The sequence below is a fragment of the Lissotriton helveticus genome, chromosome 3_1 (genome assembly GCF_964261635.1).
Source record: "Lissotriton helveticus chromosome 3_1, aLisHel1.1, whole genome shotgun sequence".
Taxonomy (NCBI): Eukaryota; Metazoa; Chordata; class Amphibia; order Caudata; family Salamandridae; genus Lissotriton; species Lissotriton helveticus.
In genome coordinates, this window is record NC_136061.1 from 733,458,565 (window position 1) to 733,483,125 (window position 24,561).

At 42.0% G+C, this 24,561-nt stretch overlaps 1 protein-coding gene across 5 annotated transcripts in view; it reads right to left on the reverse strand.

The window, feature by feature from the left end:
* FAR1 (fatty acyl-CoA reductase 1) overlaps nucleotides 1-24,561 on the reverse strand; it is a 564,623-nt gene that overhangs the window by 54,154 nt on the left and 485,908 nt on the right. For all 5 annotated transcript variants that reach the window (XM_078680901.1, XM_078680904.1, XM_078680905.1 and 2 more), the window contains one exon: nucleotides 15,710-15,839. In XM_078680901.1, coding sequence (XP_078537027.1) covers nucleotides 15,710-15,839 — 130 coding nt within the window. The remainder of the gene's footprint in view (nucleotides 1-15,709; nucleotides 15,840-24,561) is intronic.

A 24,561-nucleotide genomic window follows, 5' to 3' on the forward strand; every position in this document is an offset into this window, starting at 1 on the left:
AAAAAATCTCGGGAACGCCCCCGAATCTGGTCCGAGATTGACGGACAGATCCCTCTCCCAATGGCTAGCCTCCATTTATGGAGCTAGCCAATGGGAGCCGGGGGACGTTCCCGAGTTCCTTATTGAAAGCAAAGGATTTCGCCTGCGCCGAAAAGCTGCGCAGAGCGCAGCCTTCGGCAGGCGAAACCCAAAAAAAATCCAAATACATTCCAAATTGACAAATCTAAAAATCAAATGATACAGAAATTAATTTATGAACTCATTAACTTTAAAGAAAAGCTTTCACTCAAATTACATTGACGCTTATTTCTGTTCCGTCATAGAAGATGAAAATAATTCTCAATTTTCACAAGGAATGGAATTTGGAGCTCATGAGATTTCTTAATTATATTGTACACAATAGAGACTTTGGGCAATGATCGCAGCCAAGCCGTTTCCACATACATAAACTAACCATGTCTGTACGATTCTGCGAGTAGAAGACGTGCTCTGATGTTTCTGCCGACATGAACCTAACCGGATGAACGACAAACAGGTGAAAATGTACTTACCTTCAGTAATGCTCTTTCTGGTGGATACCCTAATCTAACCTCAAATTCCTCTGCTTTTAAATATTCCTTTGGTCTGGATCTGGAAAATCATAAGCAATACCCCTGCTCAGTCAACATTCCGCTACAGAAGTGATGTGAATGTATGACGTTACAACGAATTCCGTTGCAACGCATGCCTTTACCACGCATGCGTTACAACGGAATTAGTTTACCACGCATAAACTTTACCTCGACTACTTGCGTGGTGACGTCATACGTCGTTAAGAGGAAACTGATTTTTTTTCCCGATTTCTCTTAAACGACGCTGATTATGTGCAGATCCCGACGTGACTTCTGGTGAGTTTTTTTATTTGGGGGGGGGGGGGGGGGGGGGAGAGACCCCCCCAAGCCCCCCCCGTTTTACTTTTTACCTTTACCACATATGCCTTTACTACAAACCTCGTAGTAAAGGTATGCGTGGTAAAGGCTTTAGTGGTAACCACGCATGCATTGTACTGCATGCGTGGTTAAAGATTTCGTGGAAACGGCTTCGTTGTAAAGGCCGTTTCCCAAGTGATGTGTGGAGCCACATCGAAGCGCCACCCGTGCACGCCAACGCGCAATGCTTTCTAGGCTGCCTGCACCCACTGGCACAGAGCATTTTACCAGATTGGCTGTAACCTGTTTACAGATGTCTAGAGTGCTTTAGATGGAGAAAATAAGCCCACTTTACAGAACAGAGAGTCGGTGAGTAATCTGTGGTTATATAGCGTACCTAACAGAAAGAGCATTACATACTTGTTTTTTCGTATGTATACTTCGAACCAGAGATTCCTCACCTTTTTAACAGATAAAGCAACTCCCTCCTGGCAGTGTGTCTAAACTGGCTCACAGAAAAAGGTTCTTAAAGACCGGTCTGCAGTGTAGTAGAGCTTTGTGAACGTATGTAGGGACACCTGCATAGAAGCCTAGTAAATAACAAGCAATTTGCGTGCTCTCTTAGTGGTAGAAGCCTTGGCTCTGGTGGAATGGGCTTGTAAGCCTTGTGGAGGCTGCTCCTTGGCCAAAGCATAGTATATTTTGATACAGAGCATGAGCCAAAGTGTGATGATTCTCTTCTGCATTGTCCTGCCTATTTTCAACCAACCGATAGGGTTTGCTACGATCAATGTACGAACAGAGCTCATTTAGGAAGTAACTGATTGAACATCTCCACAGATGGATGAGTTAAAGCAAAGAATGCAGAAAAAAGGGATGCTTTGCCCAACAAGAAACGGAGCTGCAACTCTCGGGAGAAAGGAGACTCAGGTCCTTAAGACCAACTTGCTTGGAAAGAAGGATTGATAGAAATGGCTTGTAGCTCGCTCGTGATGAGGAAGAGTCTTGAGTGTGAGAAGCTGCAGTAGATAATTGCATTAAAGGTTCAAAGGGCAAACATGAGAAATGTGAGAAAAAATGTAGGTCCTGAGGAATAATGAAGGCAGTGAGCAGAAACTTCTGATGCAAACCCTTCAAAAATGCATCACAACAGGTGATATAAACAAAGAGGGTTGATCCAGAACCACAAAAAAAGCAGAAAAGTAACCTTTCACTATTCTCAATGCAAATCCTTGTTTGGCTACAGATAACGGAAAAAGAAACTTCAGAACATTTGGCCTAAAGTGATAGATCGGCTAAGTACCCCACCAAGCAACACATTTGTCTCAACTGCTACTGGTCTGGAACATGGCTTTGCCCATGTCCCAAGCAGGGTATGCCTGAGGGCGTCACTGAAAAGCAGCAGAAGCTCAGCAGTAGTTTGTCTGGATTGGATGGCTTTGGTAAAAACATTGGTTTTCACCCTTGTAGTAGGCAATTGGAGGTCAAATACCTCAGCAACCCTTCGCATCACCACTGAGGAGGAGCCTTCTTCAGTCAATGGCCCAGGTGGCGAAACTAAATCAATGTCTGGAAAAGTATCCAGTACCCTGGGCATCTTGTACCTCATCATACCAGCTGTCCTCACTATATGGTTGAGCAAAGTCATTCCCATAATCAGTCATTATCTGAGTGTGTGCCTGAAAGATTGTCCAGAGGTTCCAGATGTTGCAGAGGGCGGACATGCCTTCGGAGTTTCAGTTGGAGGTCCTTGCGGTTCCTTGGGGCCTTGAGGCACATCAGAGGGAGCAGATAGCAGGATAATTCCTCGGAACTCTGATTTGCTGCGGTGCCGCGGAGTGACCTAGAAACTTGGGACGCTCAGTCACAAGAGTCTGAATCGGCTCTGTAAGAGATCAAGTTTGAGAGCAAGACCAAGAGGCATGTTAATGCCCTAAATTTGGTTGCCGTTGCACTCAAGACAGTGTATATGGTGTTGAGTAACACAATAAAACAAGCATATATCAAAATGACAGAATATCAGAACAAAAGAACTCTCAATGAGTATATCTTGGAGTCTTTAATGTGATGAACAGCCAGCCGACACGTGTTTCATCGCACTCGCGATTCCTCAGGGCTGAAATGAACAAAGGTATACAATGGAGCATGTTTTACACAAAGATGCTTATTACCAAAAGACCTGAATACATGGTCTTGCATGCACAGTAGTTGCTGCTACCAGTGTACAGTAATGTATCTGTTATTTTTGAGTGCCACCCCAACACATCCGTGTCGTAAGTGTGAGATTATCACTATTATCTTTTACCTGTGCAGTTAAATAGTGATAGTGAAAACACACGTGGGTATCACAGAAATCTCGTTGCTTGGAGACAGAGTTTAAGATGTAGAAGTGAACTATTAGTGAGCGATACACTCATACTGCATGTTATAGTGAATGTGTGAATAGTCTCAAACTCTGAACCTCAGAATGTATTTGTCACATACCTAGATGGCTGTAATCCAGTCAGAAGGTCTATATATCAGTGCCAAAGAAAACATGACAACAGGAAAAAACTAATCACTATTGGTCAAAACATTCATAGTACAGGCAAGAAGAATACAGTAATGAGAAAGTAAGATAAATAGGTATGTAGACGCTCACCGCTCAGCTGGTGATACTTCCAACCCAGCTGGGCCCTTGACCCTAGATACTCCGGTCGAGTATCCAATATGAGAATAATTCTGCAATCAGAAGTAGTCTGAATTACTATACAAGCGTCTGCATATCATTAGTTTCAGAATGCAGTCTGAATAAAAAATAAATAGTACGGATAGTCTGTGACTGTGAGTACCCACTCACCGACTAGAAATCAAACAGAGAGACAGCGCAATCTGGTCTGCCACATATATCGTGTAGATAAATATATTCAGCATCAGGCACAACTATAAACTCCCCTTGGTTACAGATACATGAAAAACTTTCGTTGTTCACACGTACCATTTTAAGTAACTCCTGGTACACTTACATTATTCAAGGTGTATCATAGGGTATCCCCTTGTTGATGTCAGAATTCAATGATGTTCTATTTATTTTGCCCACGGCGAGTAGGATAATACTCTAAAAAATATATTATGGGCAAAATCAATGTTTGGTTCTGTTACAAACCACATACTAGGATAGTGCAAAATAAAATATAGTCTTACCCACTAGTCTAGGATAAGTTCAATTGCCGTGGTCTATGTCGAAATATTCAGCGTTCCCAGCTGTAACAACATCAAAAGACGGAGGGAGTTAAGCCCCTGAAATAGTACTTCGTTTTTGTACAAATTAGGCTCGAGATTGGGGCCTCTGCCAACAAGTAACCGGGAGCTTACCTTTGTCAGGCGGAGAAGCGGCACGGAGAACGTCCGGATCCGACGGTCGTGTTCCTGTTTGGACACGTGACCGCCGTTCTTACGTGATTAAGTAACGTCTCAGCCATGCGTATCTACAGACTAGAGCGTCTACCTCGTATACCAGGTCTCCATGTTGGGTTTGTCACGGAAAACCATGTGACGCTAGCCTTAAAGGCAGCATTATGAGAACGAGGGGGAGTATAGTTCTTATTTATAATAATAAATGTGGTCGGCCCAGAGCGAAGTCCGGAATCAAGTTAATAACAGATTCCAGCAAGTAGTCATGACGCGTTTTTTCAGAAAATCTAAATAAGATTTTTGAACAAATAATACATTTCTGGTGAACTAGGGTAGTGACCCCCGTGCTGGAAAATCTATGGACTGACAGTGCCCATTGCATTCATACGTGGGTTTCACAATATACATATCATACTCGGTATCACAATATACATATCATGTGCAGTGTATACATACTATGGTATTGCAATAGATAAGTCGGATCATGTACAATTTCATTTGTGAAACGAATTTCATGACCAGAGGAGGTACAGGGGAGTCATTGTGACATAAAGGAAATGTACATACATAATGTCAACATATGTCGCAACAGTAATTGCTATGTAAATAAATGCGTAGCAATCTCGTAAATCTCTCCCACATATCAGTTACCTAGGAAATATTGCATTTCATGGTCATAATTGAGTCCCTGTTCCACCGATCTCAGACGCATAATCCAGATAGCCTCTGTGCGTCTCAATCGTAATTCCCGATTGCCACCCCTGACATCAAGGGGGACTGTATCTATGCCAAAAAATTTGACTGTTTTATTGGTCCTGTCACTTTGGCAGGAGGCCACATGAAGAGCCACCGGATATTTGGGATCACCCGTTACTATTGCCCTTACATGTTCCATTATTCTTTCTTTTAATTGTCTAATAGTGCTCCCTACGTACAGCTTTCCACACACACATTCTATCACATAAATCACAAATTTAGTGGTACAGTTGATGTTATATTTGACCGTGTAGACAACACCATCCGGACTCATAAATTCGGTAGTGCCATGTTTAGCCCATTTACAAATACTGCAAAAACCACATTTATAAAAACCAAGACTGTGTTGTGTCATCCAAGTTGTCGCAGTAGTGTCTCTAGGTACAGTGGGACTCAATTTATTCCTAAGAGTATTACCTCTTCTGAACGTAATTTGAGGTCTATCTGAAATACAGTTGTTAAGAGCTTTTTCTGACTTTAATAGACTCCAATGTTTGGTAAGACTCTTGCGTAAGGTATTGTGAAATGAATTAAAGTCAGTTACCATTCTAATCTGTTCCCCTCCAGTAATGGGGGACTTCTTAGACAATGTAAGGGTGTGCGTTCTCTTTACTTTCTTCACCCTTTTCTCTGCTCTTTCAATGGTCTGGTTCGAGTAACCTCTGTTGTGAAATCTATCCTTCATGCCAGTCAAACATCTCCTGAACTCTCCATCCTCACTACAGTTCCTTTTTGCCCTTAAGAACTCGCCATAAGGTATGGCGTTAATTTGGTGAGGCGGATGTGAGCTTGAGGCATGCAAGACTGCATTGCATGCGGTGGATTTCCTGAACAGTCTACTGTGAAGACAGTTAGATGCAACATAAAATTCAATATCCAAAAATTCGATATTCGTTTTACTCCAGTTCATTGTAAATTGGATTTCCCAGGAGTTTCTATTGAGATATCCAAAGAAATCCTGTAAGAGCTCTTGTGAGCCTGACCAGATCAGGATACAGTCGTCAATATACCGACCCCAGAAAATAATGGAGTCGATATATTGTGCACCCTTATCGCTCCAAATGAGATCATATTCTAATGCACCCATGAACAAGTTGGCAAACGAGGGTGATATTTTAGAACCCATGGCTACTCCCTTCTTTTGACAGTACCAGTTTTTGTCAAACATAAACACATTATTTTTCAGTATGAGTTCAATCATTGTTGATAGCATGACAGTGTGTTGCCAGAGTGTTGCAGGTCTATTGTGAAGAAATTTGTTCACTGTCTGTATGCCTAGATCTAGATTGATACTGGTATACAGTGAGACAACATCCAACGTGACAAGTAGAGATCCCTCTTGCCATTGGATGTCAGCTAAAGTACTTAGAATATGTTTGCTGTCCTGTATGTAAGAGGGTAGGTTTCTGACCAGGGGACCCAAGAAAAGGTCCACGTACTCCGCTAATCTTTCAGTGGGGCCCCCAATGCCAGAAACGATTGGTCTCCCAGGTGGAAATGGGAGTTGTTTGTGGACTTTAGGAAGTGTATATAGCCACGGGTAAGTTGGTCTAAACACCTTAAGGTAAAGAAATTCTTCCTCGTTCAGTAGCCCAGATTGTTTCCATTTAAGCAATAGTGAATTGATTTTCAGAGTTAAAGGACCTATGGGGTTATGTGTAAGATGTTCGTAGCAAGACTCATCCTGTAATTGTTGGGAGATTTCATAGTGATAGTCAACACGATCCATTATCACTACGTTGCCCCCTTTGTCTGCTTCCCTGATAGTTATGGTATTGTCCTTCATCAGTGTAGTCAGTGCATGTCTTTCCCCATGGGTTAGATTGTCCTTGTATTTGAACATCCTGTCCTTTCGATGACTGTTCAGTTTATCCAAGTCCTCTATTACCCGTTTGTGGAACATGTCTATTGCATTGCCACCCGGTAGTGTGGGAATCCATTTGGATTTGGACTTTAAGCCACTGACAATGCTAAAGTCAGATTCTATGTCTAATTCCTCCAACAGTTGGTCCATGTCAAGAGGAGAATCCTCCATATCAGTTAGTGACAACAAAAGGTGGGTTGCATATACATCTTTTATTGACAATGTATCAGAAGTGTTTGGTACAGGTGTTAATCTCATTTCTCTCGCCCTTTTGTCTGACCCAAAAAAATGCTTTTTTAGCTTCAGATTCCGAATAAACTTAAAAAGATCAATCTTCAGTTTGCAGATGTCTCCAGTAGTGTAAGGGTTGAAATTTAAGCCCCTACTTAGGAGAGAAATCATGTCTGGAGTGAGACTGAGTTTGGAGAGATTGATGACCTGTACCCCCTGATTCTCAATGTTTATTGGTTCTTGTTGGCTCCTGATCTCAACTTTCTTCGATAGACCTCTGAACTTGCTGCCCCTGCCTCGTCTTGTTTTTGCTCGGACTGATTTCGTGGGGGCACAAACCTGTTGCCCTTCCTTATGCGTAAAACCTCTTGAAAAAATGCTGGCATATTCTGTCTATCTTGGTTATCTGAATCACCTCCGGTAGTATTTACAGAATTCAAAGAGGCGTTACTAGAGGACAGGGAGGCAGGTTCTGAGCTAGTCTTGTTTCTACCGCTTGTTTTGGAACTATTTGGGATCATGGAGTCGTATTTTTTATCAAACGTGAAAATTCTTCCACGTGCATAATCCAGTTCGTCCCTCCTAAGTTGCCGAGCCTTCCTATTTTTAATATCCGATTGATGTTTCAAAAGGATTTCATCCAAAATGGTATAGTTCTTGACTGTAGGCTCGGGCAAATTTAGATCCTTAATTTCTTGTTCTAACGTGGCTATTTCTGCCTGCAACTTGGTAACCTTACGTTCCGAACTCACAATCAAGATCTCCATGAGAGTAATGGAGTTATTAGTTAACGATTCTTCCCATTTGACCATGAGATCCGCATCCAAATCGTCATAGGTGGGGAATATTTGACCTCTTAACCCTCTGGGAATACGTTTTAATCTTAGATATTGTTTTAGGGTCACCCCATCCCACCATTTGGAGTTTTCCAATTTCTTTAGTTTTTCTAATTTCAGAAATTTGTCCTTGAGACCCTCTACACGAGGGGAGTTTGTACTGGTAGAAGCAGATTGAGTGGACATCCCTTTGGCTAGGTTATCAAATAGCTCTTCTGCCACTTTGGTACGATCCATGTTCTGGATAGGTATGTTTCCCTATCTAGGGGTATTCTAGATAAAACACGGGAAGAAGAGAAGAAAAAATCAAAAAGTTGTGCGTGGCGGCTACCCTTGACTGATGAAGAACTATCAGGATGGGAAGGTTTTTGATCAGTTAGAACCGAGTGCACAGCCCGTATGAACGCACATTAGTGTAAAAAATCTGAATTATTTTGGTGCAAGACGGCGAGTGGAAAAACCTTGAACCACTCAGTTGAGTAGAAAACAAGGAGAACTACCCATGTATGAACAAAATTGGTTGCCGTTGCACTCAAGACAGTGTATATGGTGTTGAGTAACACAATAAAACAAGCATATATCAAAATGACAGAATATCAGAACAAAAGAACTCTCAATGAGTATATCTTGGAGTCTTTAATGTGATGAACAGCCAGCCGACACGTGTTTCATCGCACTCGCGATTCCTCAGGGCTGAAATGAACAAAGGTATACAATGGAGCATGTTTTACACAAAGATGCTTATTACCAAAAGACCTGAATACATGGTCTTGCATGCACAGTAGTTGCTGCTACCAGTGTACAGTAATGTATCTGTTATTTTTGAGTGCCACCCCAACACATCCGTGTCGTAAGTGTGAGATTATCACTATTATCTTTTACCTGTGCAGTTAAATAGTGATAGTGAAAACACACGTGGGTATCACAGAAATCTCGTTGCTTGGAGACAGAGTTTAAGATGTAGAAGTGAACTATTAGTGAGCGATACAGTCATACTGCATGTTATAGTGAATGTGTGAATAGTCTCAAACTCTGAACCTCAGAATGTATTTGTCACATACCTAGATGGCTGTAATCCAGTCAGAAGGTCTATATATCAGTGCCAAAGAAAACATGACAACAGGAAAAAACTAATCACTATTGGTCAAAACATTCATAGTACAGGCAAGAAGAATACAGTAATGAGAAAGTAAGATAAATAGGTATGTAGACGCTCACCGCTCAGCTGGTGATACTTCCAACCCAGCTGGGATACACCTTGAATAATGTAAGTGTACCAGGAGTTACTTAAAATGGTACGTGTGAACAACGAAAGTTTTTCATGTATCTGTAACCAAGGGGAGTTTATAGTTGTGCCTGATGCTGAATATATTTATCTACACGATATATGTGGCAGACCAGATTGCGCTGTCTCTCTGTTTGATTTCTAGTCGGTGAGTGGGTACTCACAGTCACAGACTATCCGTACTATTTATTTTTTATTCAGACTGCATTCTGAAACTAATGATATGCAGACGCTTGTATAGTAATTCAGACTACTTCTGATTGCAGAATTATTCTCATATTGGATACTCGACCGGAGTATCTAGGGTCAAGGGCCCAGCTGGGTTGGAAGTATCACCAGCTGAGCGGTGAGCGTCTACATACCTATTTATCTTACTTTCTCATTACTGTATTCTTCTTGCCTGTACTATGAATGTTTTGACCAATAGTGATTAGTTTTTTCCTGTTGTCATGTTTTCTTTGGCACTGATATATAGACCTTCTGACTGGATTACAGCCATCTAGGTATGTGACAAATACATTCTGAGGTTCAGAGTTTGAGACTATTCACACATTCACTATAACATGCAGTATGACTGTATCGCTCACTAATAGTTCACTTCTACATCTTAAACTCTGTCTCCAAGCAACGAGATTTCTGTGATACCCACGTGTGTTTTCACTATCACTATTTAACTGCACAGGTAAAAGATAATAGTGATAATCTCACACTTACGACACGGATGTGTTGGGGTGGCACTCAAAAATAACAGATACATTACTGTACACTGGTAGCAGCAACTACTGTGCATGCAAGACCATGTATTCAGGTCTTTTGGTAATAAGCATCTTTGTGTAAAACATGCTCCATTGTATACCTTTGTTCATTTCAGCCCTGAGGAATCGCGAGTGCGATGAAACACGTGTCGGCTGGCTGTTCATCACATTAAAGACTCCAAGATATACTCATTGAGAGTTCTTTTGTTCTGATATTCTGTCATTTTGATATATGCTTGTTTTATTGTGTTACTCAACACCATATACACTGTCTTGAGTGCAACGGCAACCAATTTTGTTCATACATGGGTAGTTCTCCTTGTTTTCTACTCAACTGAGTGGTTCAAGGTTTTTCCACTCGCCGTCTTGCACCAAAATAATTCAGATTTTTTACACTAATGTGCGTTCATACGGGCTGTGCACTCGGTTCTAACTGATCAAAAACCTTCCCATCCTGATATGTTAATGCCCTAATGCATTCTCAGGAGTTTGAGAGTGGCGGAAAGGGAGCTTATGCTTCTTTTTTGACTTACCTGGGAGCTTTGATCATAATGATCGTCTGCTGCGGAAAGACTTTGGTAGCTGGAAAGTGACCTTTCTTTCAACCTCGACTCGTGATAGTGTGGAGAGTTACGGTGCTTGGCGTTAAACAGATTTGCTTTGAGGTCCGGTATGGCTTTCAAATTCATAAAGGCACCGTCACTACATGTCTTGAGTCCATGGTCTGAACCAAAACATCAAAGACAAATCTGGTGGGGCTCTGCAAGGACATATGCTTGCCACAGCCCCTAAAAGGTTTGAACCCCGTGGTTTTAGGGGGTATGTTCTTTTACATACCGGTATGTAAAGTTACATTTAAAGAAAGTGGTCTCAAAGACATGGGGATAGCTCCAGATCTGGAGCAGGTGGCGTGGACAGAAAGGAATTGACCGTGTGCATAGGTGGGGCTTGTATGCGGTTCTGCACGACACTTTCGGAGCGAAACAATGTAAGCAAGGAACGGCATGACACCATCTAACTACGCACAGGGGTATTGGTGAGGATTTTCTGTATCAAGTCCAATACCTGGGGAATATTCAAAAGGGGAGGAATGCAGTTAGAAGAATCTATCAGAAAAGGTGGTTGGGAACACATTGATGCGGTACAGCAAAAAACATTCACCGGGGGAAAAAAAACGAAGATTAAAGTAATGTTATGGTTCGCTCTGGTTGTAAAAAATGAACATACATTTAAAAAAGCTTTAGAAAGTCTAAGAAAAAAAAACTTTGAAGAGGAGTTATGGTGATAAAGCAAGAAACAAAAACCACTGACATTTGCCAGTTATGATTAGGTAAAGTAACCATAAAAGGTTTGTTTCCCTCTGAAGCACTGCTTATGTCCTCACAGATGTCATCACTAATGGCATCACTTTTGACAGTATCCACAGGTACCGATACTCTCAGATGTGTACAGTGGGAGTTACAACGCTAAAATTGTGATTAAGAGTGCTGACAAGGGGGGCGGCATAGTCATCCAGAATGTGGAGGATTATGTCCGAGAATGTCATTGCTTACCCAGTAACCAGACCAACTATGTGATTTTGAGAGGATCCATCTGAAACCCTCAAAGCTGAAAGTATTGAACTAGTAACAGCAGAATATGAGTTAAATAACTAAGCATGAGGCTGATTTTCTAACAACTACAGAAGGGAAAATACCATATTTCTATACCCTTCCAAAAACCCATAAAGGTATCCAACCACCGCCTGGCAGACCTATTGTCTCGGGTTTGGGTTCTCTTTTAGAGCGACTTTCTAAGTATTGTGACTTTTTTCTGAGACCTCTTATACAATCCAACCGCACTTATATAAAAGACACCAAGAGTTTACTTGCTATGTTACAGACAATCGAGAGGTCTGATGAACCCTGTTTCCTGGTATCATTGGACATTGAGTCTGCATACGTGTATACCCCAGGATGCCACGATCAGGGTGATCTCAGAAGTATTGGAACAATCCACATGGGAATACAAAACATCCTGTACCTTTGTAGTGGATTGCGCAACTCTGGCACTGAAAACCAACTTTTTTTGAGTATAAAGGAAGCATTTATCTCCAACCCACTGGAACATCTATGGGGAGCACATTCACCCCCCGTGTGGCGGGGCTGTTTGTGTATAATTTTGAGTGTGAGCACATTCTTCCATCAACCAATCCCTTTTCATCTAATGTTATTCTTTGGCAATGGTACATAGATGATGTGCTGCTTGTTTGGAAGGCGAGGAGGATGCATTGCGATCCTTCTTTGATTGGGTCATCAACCGTGATCCACATCTAAAATTCACTTACGAATTTGACAAAGAGAATTGTTTTTTTGGATGTTACCATCATGCGAGTAGGCAACCAGTTACGGTCTAAGACCTACTACAAACCAACAGCGAAAAACAATCTTATCCATTATTCTAGTTTTCATCTCCAACCGTTGAGGGAGAATCTCCCTTTTGGACAGTAGCTTCGTATACGAAGAAACTGCAGTGAGATCACAGATTTTAAAGATCAGGCACAGGATCTCACTACAAAATTACAAAAGAGGCTATCCAGATCATCTCCTGAAAAAGAGTTGCAAGAGGGCTCTAAACCAGCATAGAGACGCTCTGTTGGAAAATTACCCCAGAGAGACTTCTACTGAGACTCCTTTAACATGTGTGACGACTTACAATTCAGCGTCCACTGTTGTAAGTCGATGTATTAGCAAACACTGGCGGATACTCACGAATAACAACCATGATTGGGAGAAACCCCTTTTTTCTTATAAAAGGGCGAGAAGCCTAAAGGATTCTCTGGTCCACACTCGCCCTAAGACACAACAAAGAGAATGTGGTGAGTGTACTTAATGCATGGGGCCTTCTGCCTATCAATGGTCATTTTCCCTGTGGGGGGTGTAGTGTTTGTCATTTGACCTCAAGCACTAAAACATTGGATCTTGAGCCTGGCAAACAATGGCAACAAAGAAAGCATACACATTTTAAATCCTGCAATGTTGTTTATTTAATAGTTTGACCCTGTGGTTTAAGATACATAGGAATGACCAAGAGACGGATTAAACTCCGTATCTGTGAACACCGGAGCAGCATTAGGTGTCAGAAGAGTAATACCAAATTAACCACACATTTTTTACAGCTAAAGCATTCCTCAAATGATATAAACTGGACAGTGATCGAGCAACTGGATCAGGGCTCTGAAAACAGTTTGTTCGAAAAAGGGCAAAGGTGGATTTATCGCCTTTCCAGTCATGTGTCAGGACTAAATGATGATATTCCATGGGGTACGGTGTTGAGACGGTGACAATAGTAGGAGAATTCCTTTCCCCTCTTTTGGTCTCTCAATAATAACTATGAACCACTGATATCCATCTATTTTGACCACATATACTGCTCACCCCTGGCTAATGCACTTTTTCACTGTGGCCCTCTTTCCATACTTTCAAAAAATGGGTCCTTCGTGTTGCCTAGTCCTAATATCAAGGGTTAATATCATATTGGTACTGTGTCTAGGCTTTATGAGACGGGTGTTCCCCTGTTTATATATTGAGGCTGCTAATTGGTAATAGGGATTTAGTGTCTCAATAAAGTTGTGCCTACAAAGCAATAAAAACGACAAGAATAGAGTAAACATTCACCTGAACTGAATACGGGTGGATGTTTCTTCGCCGCTTTTTTAAAGAATTGGATATCTTCATAAGGCTAATCTGACTAAAATCGTAGAATACATGACACATGGATCGTAAACGCGAATTTAGGATGAATTTTCGCGTTGACCTTACCACTGGCTATTTGGCTCTTTAATTTGGCTATCGGCCGAAACAATTGCTCATTACAGCCAAAAGTTTCTCGTTTATAAGCACAGTAAATGGTTGTTTGCTATGTGGCCCGGTGTCAATATTTAATAAAGTTTTGTTGTGGCATACTTCAAAACCGGACGTAGGAGAGAATCATTAACGGGACTGGATGCGTCATCTGCGTTCTAGTTCTGTAGATCGAACGCGATGACGCACACGGCGTTCACGTGACTGGTTGAAGCCTCTTTTTATTTCCGCATCCTGACATGGCCCGGTATCTTTCGGGCAGCGAAAGTGTGCCGAGTAGGTCTGTGGCTGCGAGGCGTTGTGCAGCAAGTAAGCGAAATTGGCGGGCCCATTTCCTTCTGACTCGTTATTCAGAGACGTGGGCTCTATCAAGGCGCAATTACATATTTTATTGATATTCTCACTTTGCTTTCAGATTGCGTGCAACATGAAGAAATTGCCCCCACTGCGAGCCTATGTTGCATATTCAATTCTTATGTGTTAGTGTACCTGTAATCTTCCAAACTTGTGTGTTTTTAGTATGTACTTTCTCGAGCATTTTGATCGGAGGAGTTTTAAAAGGGGTGCTGCACTATTTGTTAAAAATAACTACAAGGAATTACATCTAACCTGGGGGCCTCCAGACCATATTGGGATTCTGCCACCTTAAGGTTTATGTAGTTTTCAATGGGACACTTTTTGGTCTCTAAATTTTCTCCTGCAAATAAGATGTAGTTGAGATAAAATCAGACTGTTAATGAGTGACTAAACCACATTTGCGTGACAAAAGGTGTATCATGGGAACATAACTTTATTTAGATCTGGCAAGTATCCATGTAGGTATAATTGAAGACTATAAGTTACAAAGTAACTATTATATGAATCTTTCATATTGTCATCAAACTGTGTCGATTTCATTTCTTGCAGGTTTTGGCCCCTGGTGAAATCTAGGAGTGCCTACACAGGTATAACCGTGAGCTTTACACTTTTCACATACATATCCTCACGGAGAGGACATGCCTTAGCGCGCGTGGACCACCGGGGGATTAAGTTGGTCCTGAAGAAAGCTGAGCAAAATTTCACATTACACAGCTGAAACATGTCAACCTATTTTTATTAGGACTCAGCGGTTCAAATAAAGACCGCGGTTTAGTACTTTTCACTTGTTTTTAATGAGAGCAGCTGTCCATTTAATAAAGTTGTTTATGGTATAGCGGTTATCTTTTAACTTTGCACTCACCACACTTGAGCACATTTTTTTCATTCAAAAAACCCAGCTCCGCTGTAAATCAGGCGTTGTAGCACACTGGGGGGACATTCGGTCTCCCCAGTGGGAACCCTATGATGAAGCATGTCACCACTAGGGTGAGTGAGGGTTCTTCTTAAGAAATAGAGTTTCTTTTCCTTCCCACCGTTTTCACGTTTTGCTTTGATCACTATTTGGTAGTTTGTATGCCTTTGTATCACGATAATATGATTACAGCACCTTTAGTCACTCTTATGTTGTTGCTATACAGTGGGAGTTAGCCACAGCCACAGGACCGGACATATGCAATTACAAAAAATATCAATTAAAAGATTGGTCATTCTTCACTTTAGTAGGTAAAAACAAGGAGTAAGTTTACATTTTCTTAATGAACGCTTTTCCTTAGAACTGAAAACGACGCACGATAATTATATTAAGGAACATGTGACACAGAAGACATTGAAGCAATGATTGCCACATTTCATTTAAGACCTAAAAAAAATAACGATTTACAAGTGCACCCTCATATTGCACCATAAATATGATGCAATTTTAAACTATTTTACAAAGGCCTTAATTTAGCCAATTTAATGTTTTAACAAAGTTCTACTTGCCTTTTTGTCTTCCGCGCTCAGCTGGCTCATTAGCATATTGGTATTCTCGTTGTTCCACACCCACGAGTTGCTTGTGAAGTACTCTAACAACATCATAGCTCTGTGGAGTCGGGTTATTGTCTTCATCATCCTTTATGTGAAGCAGGAATAACAACATTAACAAAGAAACCTACCTCATCTGGTCTAGAGAGAAAATAGTAAGCCGCATAAATCAGTAGTTCAGACTTTTATGGGCGCTGGGCATGTCCCGGGGCAGGATGACTTTCCGAGCAACCCATGACAAACGAGATAACATGCACTATGAAGCAGGAACATTCTTAATATATCTGCATCATCGCTCCATAAACATATATTAGAAAAAAACAATTCATTCGGTCACAAATTCAGTATTCTAGATTCGTTGGGGGTTTTTATGGGGGGGGGGGGGGGATATAAGGGGGTGGAAGGGTGGTGGGGAGAAGATTCACCCGGCAAGTTTTCTAGGGCACTGAATGGCCCACAATAAAAAAAAAAATCACAGACTAGAAGATTTTTTGGGGTCCAGTGTTTGCCAAGATTACCTATTTTTTGTTTGTAGTATCTTTTCTTTTAAAAAATGAAAACAAATAGACTAATAGGGGCTTTCAGCAAGTCCTCCTCATGCATTAGATTGTTCAATTGGCATTTACATTTGCTTACGCCTAGCATAGCTTACAACATTGCCAATGGTTGCGCATGAGCAATTGTTTTCTTTCTCAATGAACGAAGCTGTTCTGCCCACACAACGTCGTCACCCACAAAGAAAGGTATTTTGTTTCAGCACAAGAGGCTTCTGGATATATGCATTTAAGTTTTGAGGGCCATCTGCTCACCAGGCACTGCTACAAGGCCATTGCATGCATGCTGCGTTTCACATACCATTTGCAGTTTTTGCTGTGGCCACGTTTTGAATCTGGCTTTTAATCCATTCCTAAAATGATTGTCCCTGAATGTGCACGCAACAGCAGCCATCTTTGAATGGACTTTCAACTCATTTCAAAATGGTCACCAATACGCATGTAAATGTGGCCATCTCAGAATGTTTTTGTTTAGATTTATGACAAAAACATTTGAAGATGTTGGCCTACATGAGCGCACGCACATGCACAGATGGCCATCATTTGATGTCTTTTTAAAAAACACAGCCTCTATATGTGCATCTGTTTGAGCACATGGGCTCCTGTTTTTAATGTTTCAATATAAAGCTTTACTAAAACATTTTTTTTTTTTAAGTAATTGGCAAAGCAGATAGGCTGACTGTCATGTGCCCGAGTTCGGTCTGACAGGAAATAGTGCTGTTTTTTCATGTACACTGTTCTTTCCTAAAGGTGCCTTTACTTTGGCACATCGACTTTTGACATCTGCATTTGTGACACTTGGGTTAGTTTCTCGGAAACATCGTCCTTGCTAACACGGAGAACGCTGTGAGAACACTATGACTTGGCATTGTGTACAAGGCCCTCACACGCGTTATACAAATGTGTTTGTTATTACGTCCAGGTGGCGACACTGCTATCTGTGGAATACAAACAATGGCATGATCACAATCTCGACCTAAGGACAGGATGCCTTTTTCTATATATAAACCTTTGTTTCCCAAATGTAATCAGTGCAGAGACTTCTGCTGACTTCGAGGGGTCCCTTTATGCTGAGGCTTCCCCCAAGTAGCTGACTGATTTACATCTCGTGAGGGATGTCTAGTTTGTGACCAGGACTGGGTCCTACACTCTTATCCACCAGGTAATGGGGGTAGATGATCCAGAAGAAGTTTCTTGGCAGACCATACAAATACACCTTAGGTAAATAGGTTAGGGTTTGTATCATGGGAATAAGCTAGACTGCTATAATAGTGCATATAAATGCATATATAAGTTGCCTCAACAAGGTGGTGGAACTCTTCATTTTAGTCACATATTTATACTGATTATAACGTTTGTCTGCTTCCGTCTATTGATCATTGCAGCACATAATTTCTATACAAGAATCACTTTGGTTTAATGAATATTAAAATCTTCTCTTTGTGTATTCTTTGTATATTTCCGAGTCAAGGAGATCTCAAGGGTCTGAGTGAAAGGTTCTACATCTCACCACAATTCCTGAGGGAACAGGGATGCCATGTTCAGTAGTTGCCAGAACGGTTTGCTCCATGTCTAGGTTAGGACTGCTAATGGTGGCACTGTGAGCTATCTGGTCCAAGAGACTACATACCCTGCGTCAGTGCGTGGAATCAGTCTGGCACCATCCGAAGTTTATGGCGCCCACAAACACTCCCTTCCAACTGATTAGTGGAAACTACACGACACTGCACCACCAACGTTGGTTGGTTTCTTATTTTGTATGGATAACCGAGTAGTTCAATCATGCTTCCTCAGAGACCCCTACCAATCATTTAAATCTGAGACATCAGTGAAGGTAGGGAAAATCCTCCTCAGCTGAGTAGGTATAACCTATGTATTGGCTATTGGTAAATTGAAGCTGGAAAAGATCTAGTTCCTACTGCTTAGCAGAGTTCTGCAATTAATTTCTTACATATCATGGCACAAAACATTTCTGAAAACTGCTGGCATGCAGGCACTCAAAAATTACAATATGGCCTCACACTAGATGGTGGGGAGGTTACCTTTGTGGTAGAGGCACATACAACAGAGGTTTTTTACCTCTGGGTTACATTCCCTGCTGCAGAGGAGGCCACAGGTATTTCATGAATATGAAGTAGGCAAAATACCAGATCTATACACTTCATATGAGGAGATAGAAGTTCCCTTACTTACCAAGAACATGTTATTTGGTTTAAAGGCACCCCCCCCCTAGTATACAAGATGTGAAATTGGGCCCACTCAGCAATGAGGGGGCGACATAGCCAGTCACACAACACATTCCAGTCTCAGCAACTTGACCGGAGGCCACGCCGCCGTGATTATATAATAATCTAGTATCAATCTACAGAAACCTCATAAAATTTGTGATGCAAACAGTAACTCTTACACCTGTGCAGACTGTTCAAGTGGTTGCACCACAGTAAGCCACACATCCCACAAATATTGAATGCAATTATAGGAAAAGTTCCCACCAAAAGGAAAGAAATTCAGTTTTGGATCCCACAGAAAACCCAGCTTGAAGCAGTATTTCCCCCTACCAGCCTGCAGGAAAAATACAGGATGCTAACAATTTGCTTGCAAATGGGGATGGCTCTCCCAGTGGAGGACTGTCACTTGGGCTACAGTCTGTGCTGAAGTATATACCAGAACACATGGTACCCCTTCTTTGGCGGTCCTACCTGAAGTATTAAAACTGGTCCAGAATGAGCAAGGGGAAGCACCGGCTTTGGACTTGGGGATAAAACTGATGGGCAATTTTATCGCAGTATCTGCCATAATGTTTAGTAACAAAGGGGAAGCAGAAGCATTAGCTATACGCCAACGCCTAAGAGATTTGCCTCCTACCGCCATCATTTTTTGGACTTCCAGACTGAACTTCTACGATTCTTTCAAAAGATAAGATTACACAGCTACTTCATGCTCAATCCCAAACCTGTTAGTAGTCCCATTGAGACCTCCTTCTACTTTTTCACCATTCGCCAATATAATCCTAGGGGAAATATTGACGTTCGAGAAACTAATTCTCAATGATATCACACATCTTGAAAACTCACACCGCTTTACCCCTTACAACATCTCCATAGAAGAAAAAACAGCACTTACAAATTTGAAAACTAATGATACCCTTGTCATCAAATCAGGGGAGGCATAGTGCTCCAAGAGACAGCAACATACAAAAATGAAATTCTGAGGCAGTTGGCCAATACTGACCATTACTGCAAACTACCCACAAATCCCATCAAATAACTTCGGAACCTCATACTTCAAGTCACAAATGAAGGCCTTGAGCAAGGATTTCTATGCAAACATGATCAGTTTCACAAAACTAAATCACCCAGCATCCCAGTAATTTACACTCTTCCCAAGATGCATAAAAATCCAGAAAAGCCACCTGGTCGTCCCATAGTATCTGGCTGCAGTTCCATTTTGGAACCCCTTGGGTGCTACGTAGACTTTTATCAAGGATTTTGTACCCGAGACGGATTGTTACATACGGGACAGCATTGCAATGATAAACATAGTACAAGACCATCCTTTCAACCCTACGGTAGACACTCTCTGTACTATGGACGTGGAGTCCCTTTATACTAACATACCCCAAATTGACTCACTCCTTGTCATCGACAAGTACTTAAACGCCCTAGGCCACATGCTGTGCCCACTATCTTCATACACCAGCTGCTTGAGATCGGTCTCACAATTTTTGTTTTCGGTTTGATATTCAGTGCTATCAACAAGTAAAGGGTACGCCCATGGGGCTGTTTTTGCTCCGAACCTGGCTATTTTGTATATGGATAACCTCAAGACCAAACGCATTCTGTCACCAGTCAACCCATTCCACACAGGTATCGCTATGTGGAAAAGGTACATAGATGACATTCATGATTTGGCAAGACTCTGATACCACCATGACAATTTCTCCACTGGCTGAACAATAATTGTGACGGACTTAACTTCACCATTAGTCATAGTAAGACCAGTATTCCATTCTTAAATTTAAACATCCAACACAAAGATGGGACATTGATTACAAGCCTCTTTAGAAAGCCCACAGAACGTAATACACTTCTGAGGTATGACAGCAATCATCCACGTGCCCTTAGAGACTCGCACCCCTACTCCCAGTTTCTTTGCATCAGAAGGAAGTGCTCACTTAAGGAGGATTACTTTTGAAAAGCCAAAATCCTCAGCAACAAACTTACCTCAAGAGAATATCCTCGCAGGCTGATTCGCAATTCCCTTAAAAGAGCCTGGTACTGTCCCATAGATGTACTTCTTGAACCCAAACCCAAGAATACACAGAACCACTTTGTCTGTGTCACTACATTCTGTCCAGTATCCAACTCCATACGCAAAAGTATCTTGAAACACTGGGACGTCTTGAATGACTCCTGGTGGCCCTCAGCACTGGGCTCCGCACCAACACCCTCGGAACACGCATGCAACCTGGGACTCATCCTGGACTCCACCCTCACAATGACCAAGCAAGTCAACGCTGTCTCGTCATCATGCTTCAACACCCTGCGCATGCTCCGAAAAATATTCCGGTGGATTCCCACCGAAACCAGAAAGACGGTCACCCAGGCCCTTGTCACTAGCAGACTGGATTACGGAAATGCCCTATACGCAGGAACCACCGCCAAACTCCAGAATCGACTACAACGCATACAGAACGCCTCCGCACGACTCATCCTGTACATCCCTCGCCATAGCCACATATCTGCCCACGAGAGACCTGCACTGGCTCCTCGTCAACAAGAGGATCACATTCAGGCTCCTCACCCACGCACACAAAGCTCTCCATGACATGGGCCCCGAATACCTCAACAACCGCCTCATGTTCTACACTCCCACCCGCCGGCTCCGCCAGCCTCGCCCTCCCCATCGTCCCACGGATCCGCAGAGCCACAGCCGGAAGATCGTTCTCCTACCTGGCCGCCAATACATGGAACTCCCTCCCCGCACACCTACGACTGATCCAGGATCATCTCACCTTCAGGAGGCACCTCAAGACCTGGCTATTCGAGCAGTAGCAGCAACCCCCCACCCCCCCTTCAGCGCATTGAGACCCTCACAGGTGAGTAGCGCGCTCTATAAATGTTTTGATTGATTGATTGAATACTGGTATATTGAACTTGGAGCAGCTGCTATTTGCATTTCTCAAAAACATTAAAGATCGTTTCGTTCGCGCAACCTTCCCCTTCCGTAGAACCACTGGCACTCTAGACATACACTTTGGGCTACCACCCCTAACAGGACATGTAAAAATGTGGTGACTGTATTGTATGCAAATTCACGATTGAATGTAAAGAATTTGTTTTCGGAAAAGTCAAAATTTAATTGAAATCAGTTTCAAACTAACACCTGCAATGTCATTTATGCCATTATGTGTCCCTGCAATAAGATCTATACAAGACAAACAACGCAAAAAGCCCGAATAAGGATATGTCAACACCGCAGCAGACTTCGCTGCAAGACAACGAATGCCCTCTTGTTAAACATTTTCTGACAACAGGCCATACTGAGGATGATATATGCTGGACAATCAGCGTGACAAAACCACCGCCAAGAGGTGTGGACATCTCAACTCCTCGACAAGGAGGAATTCAAGAGGATCCTACGCACTGGAAGCATCTACACTGGCCTCAATCGCCTTGAGGATTGCACCTCTTTAATATGAGCAGTACTAAACAGATTGTGCACTAAGCCCTGTAGTTAAACTGTACATAGCCCTTGGCTATGCTGTTTTAGTGAATATGCCTTCACTCACTATGTTCTGTAATTTCCCGTGAGCATCTTAAGCACCCACCTTCCTTTCACAAGTATTCCTCCTGCAATCTCACACCACTTCAAAATGGTCACTACACTCGCACAGGTGTATCCTCTTCTACTTCTCTTTCACTTCCCTCCTAGTCACATGACCAGCTCTATTACTGCCTTAAACCACTCCCGGCGTACCCACAAATCGCTGTAATCGCCATGGAGAAGGACGCCGCAGCTATGAGAGACTTATTTCCAAGTAAGCGCGATGAGGCAACGGGCCCAAATATGGAAATTCTTCCATTGGGACCCCCTGACATAGTTTCCCTTTCCACTGAAGATACAGAATCCATCGGATCGGCCCAACTAACGCTGATTAGGCTTTAGCTTATCCCGTAAATGGCAGGTAAGGACGGCCACAATCTGCTCGTTCATCCAAGTATATTCAATTTCTCCCCCTTCAGACGCCAACTTTGCCTTAATTTTCTCCATAGAACATCCGCTGAATTGAGCAAACACATCCCCTACTCCATATATGCAGATAACGTCTACACGGTAAGCACCCATCCGCTGTGCTTTATATGCCCCAACTATTGAGTCCTTCCCAGCTTCCTATTAACCAGCTTCCCTGTGCCTCGTCCGCACAGCTGATCAGAAATCGATCTAACACGGTTCACCTGATTAAGACTTGTCTTGCAGCTCTTCCCATACCTATTCAGTCAGTTCTGAATCCATCGCCGGAATAGGTAATTTAGGTTCCTTATTATCCCTGAATTCTTTCATGTTCCTCTATAAAACTCACAGCATGTACTTTTATTTCCCTACCCTCACCTTCACGCGCAAACCCTTTTTCGAGTACTAGTCGCCGATATTTACCCTTCCTAGTGAGTCTGTATGCCTCTGAAGAGCGTCAGTTTTAATTGATTTTGCACGATCATACTGTACCTTTCTCTTCTCCTATTCGAAATTCTTGCACTACCCTCATCTGTATTGAACACAATATCGTTGCTGCACCTAATTGTTCCTTTAACTTTGAATGGTTCTCACTACGCCGTTTTCACTGCCAGTGACTGGCTCGCTCATAACTATGTTTGTTGATCGCCCATTGCTAATGCTATGCTATTTTCTCTCCTCCCTTCCCCCCCGTGTTTCTACGGTTCTAGCCATTGCAGGCATAATGTACACAGGCATAATAACTCAATGTCCTGATGATCCTTGTATTCTCTTTTAAGGATCGAAACGCCGTCGACACTGTGCACACCTTATACACTTTCGTATTGTTATTAATTTTGTGTAAAGGTGTCCTCCAGATAATTTGTTTGTTGTATCTAAATGTTGTTTAAACAGTTTGCTTTGCCTGTAGCCTCTGCTTTAAGTTGTTTGTCCCTTTTCACTGTAGTTGGGTGCAGGCTTGCGTCCCACAAAATTTGTTTTTGCTTATGCATAAATACTCAAGTATATATTAAATATCCATCCGGCTGGACAGCCCTAAAATGTAGCACTGATTGGGTCTATAGTAATTCATTTTTTGCTCTATTGAATCCACTGTCTAGGGACCACTGTCTTTGGAAATAGCTAACTACCCAAGGTCCGTGACCGACTGTAATTGGGTCCCCTTGTTCCTCATAATATATCCTTCTAAACAGGAGCAAAAGTCACCTAAAATATTCAAAAAAACCTAGGCTATGTCATGTAGAGATAATTTGCAAGCTAGACCAGGAAGACTACAATTAAAGAGTAATTCTGAAAAGGATATCTAAGCAAATACCCGACTTTTCAACGAAGAAGTGGGATAATATGAAAAACTAGGACAAAACAAAATCACGGATTGGGTCTCCAACACAGGAGTCTACTGAAAAACGTTACAACTAACGTAATTGTAATAACGTCAAACAGTTTGATAGGTATCAGGATACTGATATACATTCCTCTCTTTCCTCCCAGGATTAATTCAATAAAAGTTTGGAGAGAGGGGAATAGTCAGAGCAGAGATGAGACTAGCACTTATTTATTTATTCAAAGTTTTATATAGCGCGAACAAGATCCTTACAGATATCAGAGCGCTTCACAAAGACAGGGTAGGGGCAGTAGGAGTCAACAGAGATAATGGGAGCAGTATAGTAGTCACTAACATGGTAGGATAATAGTAAACATACATAAAACATATCAATATACAATCAGGTAAACAAGTAATATAAACTTTATAATTATAACAAAGCTATATAATTATAAACTCTGGATAACCCAAGTCATACAGAAAGCCCTCGCACATACTTCAGCCATTTCATAGAGTGTCAAAGTGGAGTAGATTGTGGTGTTATGGAGTGATGTGGAGTAGGATTGAGTGGCATGGACTGCCATGGAACGGTGTGTGATAGACTGAGTAATGTTGTAAAGTGGAAGGGACTGGAGTAGTGTAAGTGTGTCCTGGAGTAGAGCAGAGTGGCAGATAGCGTGCTGCATGGAGTGGCAGAG